At 38.0% G+C, this 14,335-nt stretch overlaps 1 protein-coding gene across 1 annotated transcript; it reads right to left on the bottom strand.

Annotated features, from left to right (window-relative positions):
* Nucleotides 1-11: 11 nt before the first annotated feature.
* prdx1 (peroxiredoxin 1) lies at nucleotides 12-5,162 on the bottom strand. The gene is made up of 6 exons (XM_034104381.2): nucleotides 5,056-5,162; nucleotides 3,845-3,957; nucleotides 2,841-2,994; nucleotides 2,638-2,760; nucleotides 1,284-1,414; nucleotides 12-444 (listed from the first exon to the last, which is right to left on the bottom strand). The coding sequence occupies exons 2-6, from the start codon at nucleotides 3,948-3,950 to the stop codon at nucleotides 362-364; spliced, it is 597 nt and encodes a 198-aa protein (XP_033960272.1). The 5' UTR covers nucleotides 3,951-3,957; nucleotides 5,056-5,162; the 3' UTR covers nucleotides 12-361.
* Between the last annotated feature and the right edge of the window lie 9,173 nt (nucleotides 5,163-14,335).

The raw sequence follows: 14,335 nt of genomic DNA, 5'->3' as shown, positions 1-14,335 counted from the left end.
TCCTCTAGGAGTGTTATAAACAATATGTTTTTATTTTGATTAAAGAACACAAAAAAGTATGACATTTAGAGAGGTGCTTGTGGTTTCATTCAAATGAAAATTTGAATGGCAATTTGCATCTAACAACAGTAAGGAAGGATAAGAAAGAACATGCAGGAATTTTGCTCAGTCTGAAAGTAAAAATAGCATACATTACTAGCACATTGATATACTTTGGTCATAAGTGCACTTTTCACTGTACACACAACATAACACTACAAAAACTGTCACAACGAGTCCTCCACAGGCACAGGGACTGACTTAAATATTATCTCTAAATGAAATCTCTTATAGCAGGCTGCAGACTCTGGGCTTGGCCTTTTTACTGTTTGGAGAAGAAGTCTTTGCTTTTCTGGACGTCGGGTTTGATGGTGTCACTTCCTGGTTTCCATCCGGCTGGGCACACTGAAAAGATAAGCCTGTAATGAGTCCTGGCTCGGTAGATGAAACAATATGGAAAAAACATGACAAACGTATAATTCAACATCTATTTCCTTCGGATTCAAAGCAAGGAAAAACATCATATTGTTGGCTGGTCTTTTCCCTGTTTGACATACAGTAGGCCTATGTGGAAAATCCTTTCCAAACAAACAACTCTGGATTTATTTGTACTAGAAGTAATACTGTCAAATGCACAATATATGTAATTTATGCCGCTTGGGGTCCCTCAATCAAAACAATATCCAAAGATGGAGTTGAGTTGTGTCATGAAGTAGTATGGGATCAGAGGAGTTTGGCATCCCTGTCAATTTTTCCAGTTTGTTTTCTTTTTATTTGTCACTGTTCACAAGGTTATTCTCCAGGAGCCAAATGATCTGCAGAGGTCTACCCCTCTCTGAACAAACAGACGCATTGATGAAAAAAAAGGCAAAAATGCTGAATAAAGCAGTTTTGCAGTAAAAGACTGTGTTTCTCTTGTGGACACGGGATGGGTGGGCTACAAGCTAACGGCTAACGTTTTGTATTTTTAAGATGTAGCTTAAAACTTGGTAAAAAGTCTATATATATTTTTTACCCATTTTCATTTTAACATTTGAAATATTTACATTTTAAATGATTAAAATATCCATAAGGGTCATGGAGAGTGAGGTGAGAGTGATTACACCACTCACAGAATATAACATTTCAAGCAATTTTGAAAATGTTTAGTGTCAGAATAGTCAAACTCAAGTTGGATGCTACCATACGTGGTAAAATGCCTCACAGGTGCCACACATTTGCATAACGTAACAGTGCTACCTTACCTTCTCCGTGCTTGTCAGTGAACTGAAAGGCTTGGACCAGGCGCATGGTCTCCTCGACTGAGCGTCCAACAGGCAGGTCGTTGATGGTGATCTGTCTCAGGACGCCCTTGTCGTCAATGATAAACAGACCCCTTAAAGAGAGAAAAAGAGCAGGTTATCAGTCACCAAAAAATTAAGTCCTGTAAAAGAGCATTTTAATGGTTGTGAATTTCATGATATATTCTGAATTTTTGCTATCTCACTCAGCGAGAAACACCAACTACCACAAAAACGACTTTAAGCAAAATCACAGGTTCATTCTTATGCAGCTCAATCAAGTTTATCACTTGCAGGGGTCATTTTCGATTAGATGCAGAGGTACCCTTTTATAGAATGGCTTTTCCCAAACTTACAAAATACTATTCCTATATAAAATGTTACAAAATCAACCAAAAGAGCATTTAACTGCTGTTTTGTAACTGCTGTTCCCTGTGTTTTTGATATGCGTGTATCCATATTGTATTTCTGTTTTGTTTTACTTGGTGGCATTTAACATTACTATTGCTAAGCAGTCAATGCAGCTATATAAACCACTATCCCTCTCACAAACACACTGAAATATCACACATACTCTTTTCACAATCATAGTTATTTTATTTTTTCCACATTGAATTTAAATGTTATATTTTTTATTATAGCTTGTAAAAAATAGTTTGCCATCACAGTTGAATTATTATAATTGTTTGTATCTTGTGTTCTGTATTACAGTGCTTCCCAACCGGGGGAACGGGGACCCCTGGAACAACTAAAACATTTTTTGTGTACCTTGTACGGCGACCTTGAGAGCCTTCAAAGGCGCCTTTATAAATAAAATGTGTCATTATTATTTTTATAATCCTGATGTCCTGAACTATTAAAACTTATGAAAGAAAAGCAAGCTCAAGTGTCTTAATTAAAAGCTCTAGTCCTAACAAAAGATGTTGACAGTGCTAAAAGGGAGTCTTAATATTATTATTTTTCCACTCACAATAAGTGTTAATCTCAAGTCTAAATTGATTTTTATTAAGGGCGAGTCATACAAGTGAATTTCATCTAAGGAGCGGTTGGGTTGAATACGATTACAGGGTTTAACACAAGACAAAATGTATGTGAATCATCACCGATGAGTGGGGGGGTTCTTAAAGAACAGCTCAAGGGATACACGTCACCAAAGAGAAAGAGGTTGGGAACCACTACTCTATTACATTCTGAATATTTTTGGGTAAAAGCTTTAAATAAGTTATCTGTTGTGTATTTATTTTAATTGTGCCTAAACAATTAACAATGTTTCGAACCTTTTTCAAAGCATATTTAAACTCTGCATTGTAAAACCCACCTGTAGGCAATGCCCTCGTCCTCCTTCAGGACACCGTAATCTGTGGAGATGGTGCGTCGAGTGTCAGACACCAGGGGGATCTTCATGGCACCCAGACCGCCCTGCTTCCGTGGCGTGTTGATCCTAAGAGGTAAGAAAAAGTGAGGACTTTGCAACAGTGAATCCATCAAATCTGCTGTGTAAGAAATCAAGCTGGTAACTACCATGCAAAATGGGAGAAGTGTGAGTCGACAGAGGCGGCGATGACCTCGCAGCCGATCTTCCGGAAGTCCTCGGCAGCGTCACTGAAAGCGATGATCTCAGTTGGACACACAAAGGTGAAGTCCAGCGGATAGAAGAAAAAGACGACATATTTCCCTGCACCAAAGGAAATGGAAACAAGTAAGGCTTTTGTAAATGTATCACAATATAGTGGTGCTTCTCTGATGTATAAATGAAGACACCCGGAAGTTAGCATGTCAAGAGCTCCCTCAACAAAATGCAATGGGATTTTTCCATTGGATTTCAGAATATTGCAAAAATAATGTCTCTGGCAAAGAGACTTTAATGATACTTGCACATTTTGTTGGCAGGATAATGTCCACATTTTATCACCACTTTGTGATTTTTGAAGCGTTAAAAGCTAACGTTCCGCTATAAATGAACTACATCACGTCAGCATGACTTTTGGTCACCACCGATAAGCTAAAGGTGGCTAATCTTTGGCGTGATGCCTTTAGTAGTCACTTGTTAGCAACCTGTTTAAATCAATCAACGTTTATTTATATAGACCAATATCACACATGTTATATTGTCTCAGGGAGCTTTACGGTTTAAACAAAATGTAATATGACACATATAAGCTTCTTACATTTACGAGTGAGGTATTTACTGACATATTTTATGCCTGAGATCAAAACAGAAAATATCTAAAGTTTGTGTTAACTACAGACGGGCCTCTAACCAAAAATACCTTCAAAACCCTAATCTTGAAGACGAGGGAAGTGGAAGAGATAAAATGCCAACTAATTTCCATGTTTTAGGAGTCATTGCCCTAATACTCTATAAGGTAATTGCACGCTTTTTCATGCTGGTCTTTAGAAGTGTAAATACATGTCTAAATAACAATTGTTGGATCTCAAAGCAAAGTGAATTACAGTCAAAAAGAGAGCTTCATCAAAGCATGTCCTCCACTCTAGGGGTGGAGGAGACACAGGTGGAGGTTTACCTCTGTAGTCGGACAGCTTCAGGTCGTCGAACTGTCCGTCTGGCATCACCGCCTTAGCCGTGAAGTCTGGGGCCAGCTTTCCAATGTGTGCCTTGCCTGCAGCCATCTTCAGTCTAACAGGATAACGGAAGTAGGAAACGTTGATGTATTACATCTTTTCCAAATGACAGCATTTCAAGAACTCATGCTTGCGTACTGATCGTTGTAACCCAAACATTTTAAGTTTACATTAAATGACCTAAAGAAATAATCAATTTTAAAATAATGATGTCTGTCAAAAAGAGCAAAAAAAAGAATTAATTTTGATAATCAATTGACATGGTGGTGATTCATTGAAAAACTCTTATCTATTTTCTATGATAAACAGAATAAAATATTTTATAATAATACAACACATTTATAAGAGGCACAATTGATACCTTTACTTTTGATATTTGAGAACATTTAGCTGTTGATAACTCTGTACTTTTACTTAAATAACATATCCCACTTTTAGTTATAATGGAGAATTGTAAGACTGAAGTATTAGTACTTTTACTTAAGAAGAGGATGTGAGTACTTCTTTCACTTCTTTACAATACACTGTTATATTGTGGAAGAGAGCCATTTTTCTGTGTTGCTAAACTTTAAATGTACCACCACACATTGTGTCTGTTGGAAGCGTTTATACAATGTGTCATTAAGGCTCCTTCTGCACCCAGTTAGCTCAGACCGCCATTACAGTATTTAACACAACACACCACCGAATTGAACCATTTCAACTTCTGTTTAATATCACACAGGTGTTTCCGCAAATGTATATTTAGCCTTGCACTGATTTTTTAATATGTTTTTTTCTTGATACACATTTCTGGTACATTTTATTTGTAATGGTCAAATTTAAATTAATATCCCCCGAGTGCGTTTTGGTATCTTCATTTAATTCACGTTAAACTCGAAAAAGGTCGATTTCTCCCGAAACTTTCCGAGAGTTAGTCTCTCGGTTTCCACTTTATCAACAAATTAACGTTATTTCTCGAAGCAAATTTAAAGAAAACTTTCTAAATCAACAATAACGTTACATATTAGTGAAGAACCACTTGTTGAACTATAACTGCAGCCTAATACTCTTACTCAACTAAAAACAAAAAGTAAACCTTACAAAAGAACACTTACAAAAAAAACGTAAAGTGTAAAACAGCACGTAATTAAATGTATTCTACGACACATACCTCAGCTTTGACCTCACCACACAGTCAGAAGCAGGAGAGCGGACTGCACTGCAGGCGGTGAGAGGCTCGAATGCGGTATTTATAGCACGACTCACTTCTCGCGATAACTGATCACGATGGGCTCAGAACAGGGTCCGTGTACGTTTTGTTAGTTTGATTTTTCGTTTGAACCAAAAGCCAAAAAACGAAAATACCAGCCTTTTTTTCGTTTTTGATTTAAAACGGAAAAACGGAAAATCAAAGCCGTTTCCCGTTTGTGTTGTCTGAATCAAAAGACGGATAACGAGAAAACCTAATAAAAAAAAGTCTGTACGTTTTGTTAGTTTGATTTTTCGTTTGAACCAAAAAAAACCAAAATACCAGCCTTTTTTCGTTTTAAATCAAAAACGAAAAAACGTGAAACCAAAGCCGTTTTCCTGTTTATGTTGTCTGAATCAAAAAACGGATAACAAGAAGACCTAATAAAAAAAACGGTCTGATTTTGGTTTTTGATAACAACTTCATTCAATTTTCCGTTTTGTATTGAAGAATGAAGAAAAGCAGTCCGGTGGACCGGAAGTTAAAGAACATATTTCAAAATAAAAGACACGAGGATATAATGGCAATGCTGTAAAAGACCCAGAAGTCTGACGACCCTTGGCCCCCCTGCTTCCGGCACCCATGCTGACGAGGATACGTTTATTTCTGCATTGACATGCAGATATGCATTTATAGAGATTAATACAAGTATGCAAGCTCTGTGCATAACTTTATTTCGCTGACTTCCGGTTTGTACTGTGTCGGCAAATCCAGTGTGCAGCTTGTCGCTGTGTGACAACAACCATTGAACAACCTCATGTTTGTTGCATACCTGCAAGATTGACCTGTGACAAATGTCAGCGATGTGAACAGAACTGTCACCCTACTTTCACCTGCACCCCGCAGCAAGCGGGAGAACAATATATCATACAGTCGACCCCTAAAACAGTTCACACAGTAATGGAACAAATGTTAAGCATTATGTTGTCCAACTAGTCTCTACATTATGAATTTGATGTTTGTCTAAACTGCTAAGAAGCTGACAGCTCAGTTAGAACAGAAAGACATGCAGGCCATAATCACTAGACGCTCAAAAGAGTGTGTGTAAGGGTTACATGAACTGAACTGAAACACTGTCCATTAGTTGATTAATAAACAAGACATTCAAGTCAAAGTTTTAGGCATTTGCATTTGTAGCATGCTGTAAATATGGACTATGAATGAACACGTGCAATGTGGAAACACACACATAGGTTTATTCTCAATACTCATAACAGTATCAGACACAATGATTTTACTGAGAGTGAAGATGACATGAACATATAGTTACTGAATGGCACTGAAGACAAAATACAGTATATTGCATTTACCTCTTCCTCTAACTCTCTCTCCGATATTGGCCTCCATTGTTGTGCACATAACTCTTGACCTCAAGAGACTTTAAGATGATAGTTTGGATTGTTTGAAATGGGGCTGAGGTTCTTATCCAGTCAGTGTATAACCTCCAGAAGACAGCGGTCGGCACGACCCCCGTTAGTAGAGACAGGAGTACCAGCCCAGCAGCAAAACCTAATCCAGCAGCAATCCACCCCAAAATGAAGGCCCATCTGAAAAAAATCGTTATATTTAGCATTAAATAACGTACACTTAAACTGATATAGCTTTTTTGGGTGAATAAAATAAATGTTGCTTCTGCCCACGTCCTCAGCAGTACATGGCTATGCTCCTATATGTTTCTCCACTGGTCTACTGTAGGTAATACACTGATTATGGATATACACCACACACTACCCCACTTCAAAAGACCAGAACTATCCCCTTAAGGGCAGCTGTTGATGTTCACAACAACAAAAAACGCATGCAGATGGTTGTAGTCTGTAGCCAGACAGTGGCAGATCTGGCCGTGATGGAGCATGGTGGTGGGCAGCAGTGTGACTTCTAGCTGTCATGGTGATGTTCATATGACAAGGGACTGCCAGCTTGAACTTTACCGAGAGCAGAGTCCACTAGTGGCACCTCACAGCTCACAGGGATACCTATGGTGCAGAAGCAGCGGTGAAGTCCTTGTAGATCCCTGGCACTTTGAGGGCAGACAGATCCAGCAGCTCTCAGCTCTCAGAGACATCAACACATCAACTATTCTGTGTGCATAGCTTACTTTTACATAACTACTAATCTCTCACTTTACTCTCTCTGACATTGTTCTCTGCTTTGGATTTGCGGACATCCCAGCCATGTTCTCTTCCGGGCCTGGTTTTACACACTGTGGGTTTAAGCAAGATATAGAAATGATGAGACATGATGAGTGTGTAGTTTTAGCATTTGAATTACAATGACATTATTCTCAGACTTGCCATAGTTCTTGGTTTGTACCACTGCTGCTCTGCTCTGTACAGCTGAGTACTGGGGACCCACTGGGAGTCATGTGACTGGAGCAGGAGAGAACACACGCCACACCTGCAGCCATGATGCTCCAGCTCAACGGGGGTCGAGTCTTTCAGCCCCACCTGTAAGAAGAGAAACAAAATAAATACGTATTCAGTTTGCTTTGTATTATTTCTTTTATGGTAACATTTTGGTTTAATAACATTGTGCTATTTTAAGGAATAAAAAATAAGTCATATCTTTGTTCCGATATGACTTTGTTCTTTTCTATACTTACAACTTCTTATACTGATATGAATTGATTTACTTTTACACTATGAACGAAGAAAAATAATTCTTTAACAACAGAACAGGAAGAAAAAAACACAACTGTGACCTCTGTGCAGCACACACATACCAGTCAGTCCATTTCTGGGGAGTAGCTACCTTGTGCTAGTTATATTAAAGTGCATGTTTTACTATTGGCTGTGTCTAACCTGTCTGAAATGAGCCGAATCCCAGGAACATGTTGAACCAGACGGTAACTAACACAGTAACACTTCATCCTGACCTCACTGTGGGGCCTGTCCTCATGGACCTGGAGCATAACACCCTGACACATACAAAAATACATAGTATGTTCATTAAGAATGCACATACTGTCCCTCCTCTGTCTTTCAATGTAGTCAAACTTTTTTGAAGAAAAACAATAAGTTTAACGTTACAGAAATAAAAGCTTAATTACTCACCCTCCTAATTGTAGACGTAACTTCACAAGTAAAACTTGAAACATGTCTCCCGCTTGCTGCTGGGTGCAGGTGAAAGTAGGTCGACATTTCTGTACATCACTGACATTTGTCACAGGTACATCTTGTAGGTATCGCAACAAACATGACGTTGTCACACAGCGACAAGCTGGACACTGGATTGACCAAATAACGACACACTCTTATTTACATTAGACACGTTATTCAAAACCGACAGCCTGTGTGTTGTTTGCTAAACACTGCCACTGAAATACCACACTCAATTATCAAACCCCTGCCCCCAGAATGCACATGTTAAAAGCTACACAATTAGATCACTTAGAAACCTGAGCTTGAACACTTTGTTGTGCGCAACAATGGAGGCCACTTTTGGAGAGAGAATTAGAGGAAGAGGTAAATGCAATATACTGTATTTTGTCTTCAGTACCAATCAGTAACTATATGTTCATGTCATCTTCACTCTCAGTGAAGTCATTGTGTCTGATACTGTTATGAGTATTGAGAATACACCTATTTGTGTGTTTCCACATTGCACGTGTTCATTCATAGTCCATATTTACAGCGTGCTACACATGAAAATGCCTAAAACTTTGACTTGAATGTCTTGTTTATTAATCAACTAATGGACAGTGTTTCAGTTCAGTTCATGTAACCCTTACACACACTCTTTTGAGCGTCTAGTGATTATGGCCTGCATGTCTTTCTGTTCTAACTCAGCTGTCAGCTTCTTAGCAGTTTAGACAAACATCAAATTCATAATGTAGACTATTGGACAAATTAACAACTGTTCCATTTACTGTGTGAACTGTTTTAGGGGTCGACTGTATGATATATCGTTCTCCCGCTTGCTGCTGCTGGGTGCAGGTGAAAGTAGGGCGATAGTTCTTATCTTATCTTGCAGGTATGCAACACACATGACCCTGTCACCAGTCTATGGTTGTCACACAGCGGCAAGGAGGACACTGGATTTACCGACACAGTACAAACCGGAAGTCAGCTAAATAAAGTGATGCACAGAGCTTGCATACGGTGTGACTAAAGACCGGAGGGCGCCGGACCCTAACCCTATAGCCAATCAGATGTCTAAAAAATGCATGTGTGTATTATGAGACTGTTCTGAGCCCATAGCTCACAACCAGCTTCAGTCCTCCAGTATCAACCTCAACCTCCCACGACACAGCATGACTTAGCACTTTCTCCTTATGACTTTTCTGGGAAATTGTGAGCTTGTGTGAAACCACAGGAGGAAGTACTCTTCACAATTAAAGTTACAGTCTCACACCATTTTTTTTGTCCCTCTATATTTCATCCGTCAGATATGCATGGGCAGATGTCATTTAAAGGGCCCTTCTAGTAAGACATGCACAAGTTTTTTTTTAAAGTTTTCTTTGTGTATTTTGTTTTAAAAATGGTCTCTTTCTGGTTGTTCTGCCCCTTTCTGTTTCTTTTGGTAGTTGCTTTATCTCTTTTTACACCATTTTAAGTCTTGTTGTTTCCTCTTCTTTAACTGTGTGTGTCTTTGTGGTCGCTTTCTGTTTGTTTGAGGTTGTTTTGTTTGTTTTTATTAGTCATTTAATGTTTTTTTGTGGTCATTTTGCGCATCTTCCTGGATGCTACGTGTATCTTTGAGTGACATGTGGCATGTGAGACCCTGGGCTTGGTCCTGGACCGACATTATAGTTCAACCGCCAATTGTGATACATAACACTGAATCATTTAAAACCCAAAAAGCAGAGCAGTTATTTGATGTCATGCGTTTCTCTAATCCAAGCTAACAGCCATGTTTCATCACATGGCTCAACCTCTCTCAGGTTACGGAGCCAACACATTGTCTTCATGAACAGACATTCAAAATCCCATGCAGACTGCAGCTGCAACCTTGGCTCTGTATTGCAGCATCTCAGTGTCTCATCAATGATTGACTGATTCCCAGGACTGAGACCCTTACAAGTAGCCTTGTAAAAGATAAACATGATCTAACATAATACATTCAACTGTTATTTTACACATTGATGGTCAGCAGAGTATATTTCAGAGGGATCATAGGGAATTTGTTTCCCGTTCTAAGAAAATAAGTCTAATTTCTTCAAAGTAGAATTAAATTATAGCAAAAATTAATACACTAAATCTATGATAATTAGAGACTTTCGACAACAGACGACTTGTATTGTACCGTTTGTATTGCACAGGCCAGCCAGTTTCCTCAAGGTTTCCTGGAATGTCATTCCCTACACGACTTTATACTATATACTGTACTAATCGGGGTGTGGAGCAATGTTGCATCATCTTGTACTTTTCCTGTGGGTTGCAGAAGGCATATTTCATTTTCATTTCCTCCTCACCCCAGCTAAGAGGAACAGCTAACTTTGTTTGCTTGGTCATACTGACTGGCACCATTTCTGGCATATCATTTCCTGTTAGGGGATCTGTCTCAGTGGGTTATAAATACTGGTATATGATTTGTAAATAATCTTTTATTATAGAAAAACTTTTGTAGTTTGTTTAATATTGAGTGTGTGCCTGTTAAACCCGTAAAACAAAAAAAAGGTTCCGGGTTATGTCTCTTTTATTGGTTTTTGTGTTCCTAACTACTGAAGCTATTAACATTTTGGGGCCATAAAAGGAAAATATATGTTATAATAATAATAATATTTTGTCTAATTTGTACCATTGCTTTTCATCATAATTGAACCCTTCTTAGCGTATAGGTATTCTGGCGATAAAGGTATTCTGATTCTGATTCCGACCCTAAAAATTCCTCACTACAAATGTAAAATCTTATAGCCAAATTGGACTCCATAACAAATCAAGTACCTTAGTGGAGATGAAGACACATGTATTTCACAAAATGAAGTTCTACTGTTTGTTCTCAACACGGCATTTGAGAGTATTAGGTCACCTCACCGAGTCTGTCTCCTAAAGCTGTTATCTGTTCAATCAGCCCCTCCACTGCGCCTCCTTTCTCCGCTGATACCCTTTGAGGTCTTTGCATGTGGTTGCCATGGGCAACACATCAAGGGTCTAGATAAGAGGGGGACAGACAATAACACCCTGTTAGAAGCACCGTGGTGGGCTAATGATCAAACCTGCGTTCATCTCCTGTTTCACAATATGCCAATAATTAGTGCATCTGCTGCTGCTTGCAAAGCACCTGGATGTTTGAAGGGCCTGTCTGTCCATAACCCTGCTCACATCAGCTGTGCAGATCATCACAACAGGTTTTTTTAATGGATGAAAAACGGTTGAATAGTATTTGATCCAATGTAAATGCATGCAGTGCTGTGCATTTATGTGAGGATAAACATTAATTGTTAAAAGCTTCACATGTAGGATTTCATCAAATGTGTATTACCGGTAAAACGATGTAAATATGGAAACACAAATGTACCAAAACACATGCGCATACAACACATACGCAGCATTTAAAAAACATGTGCCTACTTGACGAAACATGCACAGTGTTTACTAAAGGCGCTGAATAAACAAAACACTGCAAAAACAATAACGCTGCAAAAACAATAAGGCTTCAAAAAACTCCAAACACAACGGAAACAGGGACACGTTATGCACACAGCTGGGACCGGAGCGCTTGTTGATGTTTGGGGATTATTTCAATACTAAAGTTTGGTCAGTATATTTGAAGTGACAAGCTTACAGCAGATCTGCAATAATGTTGGAAGAAATCATGTGATCACATTGTTAAAATAAGAAAATAAGACAATAAAAGGACATTTTCCAGTGCATTGTTTTTGAAACTGCAGAGCGTTTCTCCTAATAAAAGTGTTTTTGGCCTTTGTAACGCATTTGTCACTGTCTGAAGGTTGTATCTTCCTGGTCGAATTTACTTATTGTAAGTCGCTTTGGATAAAAGCGTCAGCTAAATGCAATGTAATGTAATAATGTCTGCCTGAAACAAGTACATTGGACTCCTTTGTTTACTTCTGTAACATAATGACATAACTATCTAACACCCATGCCTCTAGTGGCCAGAGCTCCAACAAATTGTATGTGATAGGCTAAGGGGCGGGACATCTCTAAGCGGTTGACCAAGGCAAGGCAAGTTTACATAGCACCTTTCAACAAGGCAATTCAAAGTGCTTTACAACAATGAAAGACATTAAGAATATGGCCAGTCATTAAAAAGCAAGGATAATAAAATAAACATTAAAAGAAAAAATACATGGATAAAAGTTACAGTGCAGTTTAAGATATGAATAGTTCAATTAACCCAATCACAACAGAGACGGCCAGCTAACCAATCAGAGCAGACTGGGCTCTGGTTTCAGACAGAGGGTGAAAAGAGGTGCTGCAGCACAGGCAGTATGAGAAGAATAAAGAGCTTTTTGAACATTAAAGGTCTCCTATCTTGCAAAATGCACTTTTTGATGTTTTGTATACATACATATGTGTCCCCAGTGTGTCAGGGAACATGTAAACATATCAAAATAGAGGCACAAAATACAAGTATCAACCTGAAAATGAGAATAATAGGGCCCCTTTAATGTTTCGTTAAGCTTCAATCTTAGCCTTTACCTAAGAATATCCTCCCGGAATATTCCCACTTTAACCAATTGGCACTGACAGAAAAGATGTAAGGTCATTGAGCTGTGGTTCGTTGTTTTGGTAGATTTTACTGGGGAATTATAGCTGTTGTCTCTAATGGTGGCAGTGTGAGGGGACTCGATGGGATCGTCTCAGTGGGAGCTTGATTTGATGCCAGGTCCAGACTTGTCTTGAGGAGGCAGGGACACAGTGAGGAGTCCCTGCCCCTCACAGCAGGACATGACAGCAGCACAACACACATGCAGAAAACACAAACACACGTATATATATATTATTTTATCATTTAATCTTTAAGGTACTGAAGCTTTAATGCAAATGTTTAATTTAGAAAAATTTGCTGAAAGGGGAAAAACCATACAAATATATGTTTATATATATAAGGTATTGTGAAAAGAACCAGAATGAAAGGATGATGCATTTCAACATCTCTGCAGTTTCATATCGAAGTGAAGACAGCTAACAGATTAAACTCAACCCAAGTTTCATACTGTTCTTTTTTTCAAATGATGTATCATCTACTTAAGTGTATCATATTGATACATGTATTTCTGAGACCTCTACATTTTCCAAATGACTGGTACTTTCTGAAAACCCTGTTGTATGCAATGTGATGCATGTCTTTGGCCCTCTGGTGGATTACCCAGGCTCAGCACGCATAGTGTTTTTTAAAAGGCAAAATCCATTTTTGCTAATATTGAAAAAGTTACGGTGACAATAAACTTTCATATTGTTGCTGATATTTCAATATAAATATTTCCTGAATTTAAGCAAGTTCTGATCAGTTTATATTTTGTAGCTTATTTCATAGAAAAATGGTGTTGGAAATGTGTGTATCAAATATTATACAGCAGGTATTTGAGTAAATTATTCTGTATAAAGTATAAGTGTCTTGTATTGCATTTCATGATGAAGTCTGCATTATGCTCACCACAATGTTAAAAATCTGTTTAAATAATTTAATCAAACTAATTAAAGATTAAATGTCATAGTTCAAATGTATTAAAAGTAGAAATTAGATATTTTATGTGTTTTTTTGTTGTCAAGCTAATTACTCCAATGTTGAAATAATAATTCGTAATACTTATTGATTCTTCAAAAAATGCATTGGCTAGTTCAGAGAGTTCAACATAATTTGTGTATACAATATAACAACATACCACCATACCAAAAGGCCAAATAGAGAGCATGCAAAAGAGCTCCAGTTTAACAAATCTGAACAAAATCAGTTGAAATGTTCAAAATCTTACAAATGTAATGTTCAATATTTGTTTTTCAAATGTAGGCCTATGTAAATAATTACCAAATATATATATTTTTTATTTTTGTTAAAAGGTGCAATACACATTTTAATAAAAAAATGTGTGACTATTATTTGATGTGTTAGGCTTTACACGGTTAAAATAAATGATGATGCATCCGAACAACAAAACCGTCATTTTAATATTTTTATTTATTACATTTTTTCCTGTGAATGGCTGTATTTCTGGCTCTGTGCCTTTAAGAATTCTCCCGCGCTGGTTTTAGAACGCGGAAATATACCGGAACTGGTAGCAATATTTCGCGCCAAA

The sequence above is a fragment of the Pseudochaenichthys georgianus genome, chromosome 17 (assembly GCF_902827115.2).
Source record: "Pseudochaenichthys georgianus chromosome 17, fPseGeo1.2, whole genome shotgun sequence".
Taxonomy (NCBI): domain Eukaryota; kingdom Metazoa; phylum Chordata; class Actinopteri; order Perciformes; family Channichthyidae; genus Pseudochaenichthys; species Pseudochaenichthys georgianus.
Note: the sequence above shows the minus strand (reverse complement) of the source record. Positions and strands in the feature narration are given on the sequence as shown.

Coding starts and splice junctions, on each gene's coding strand:
- prdx1 (XM_034104381.2), bottom strand. CDS start 3,950: ATGGCTGCAGGCAAGGCACACATTGGAAAGCTGGCCCCAGACTTCACG. Junction 2,761..2,840: donor CACTTCTCCCATTTTGCATG/GTAGTTACCAGC, acceptor CTTACCTCTTAG/GATCAACACGCCACGGAAGC. Junction 445..1,283: donor CACTGACAAGCACGGAGAAG/GTAAGGTAGCAC, acceptor TTATCTTTTCAG/TGTGCCCAGCCGGATGGAAA.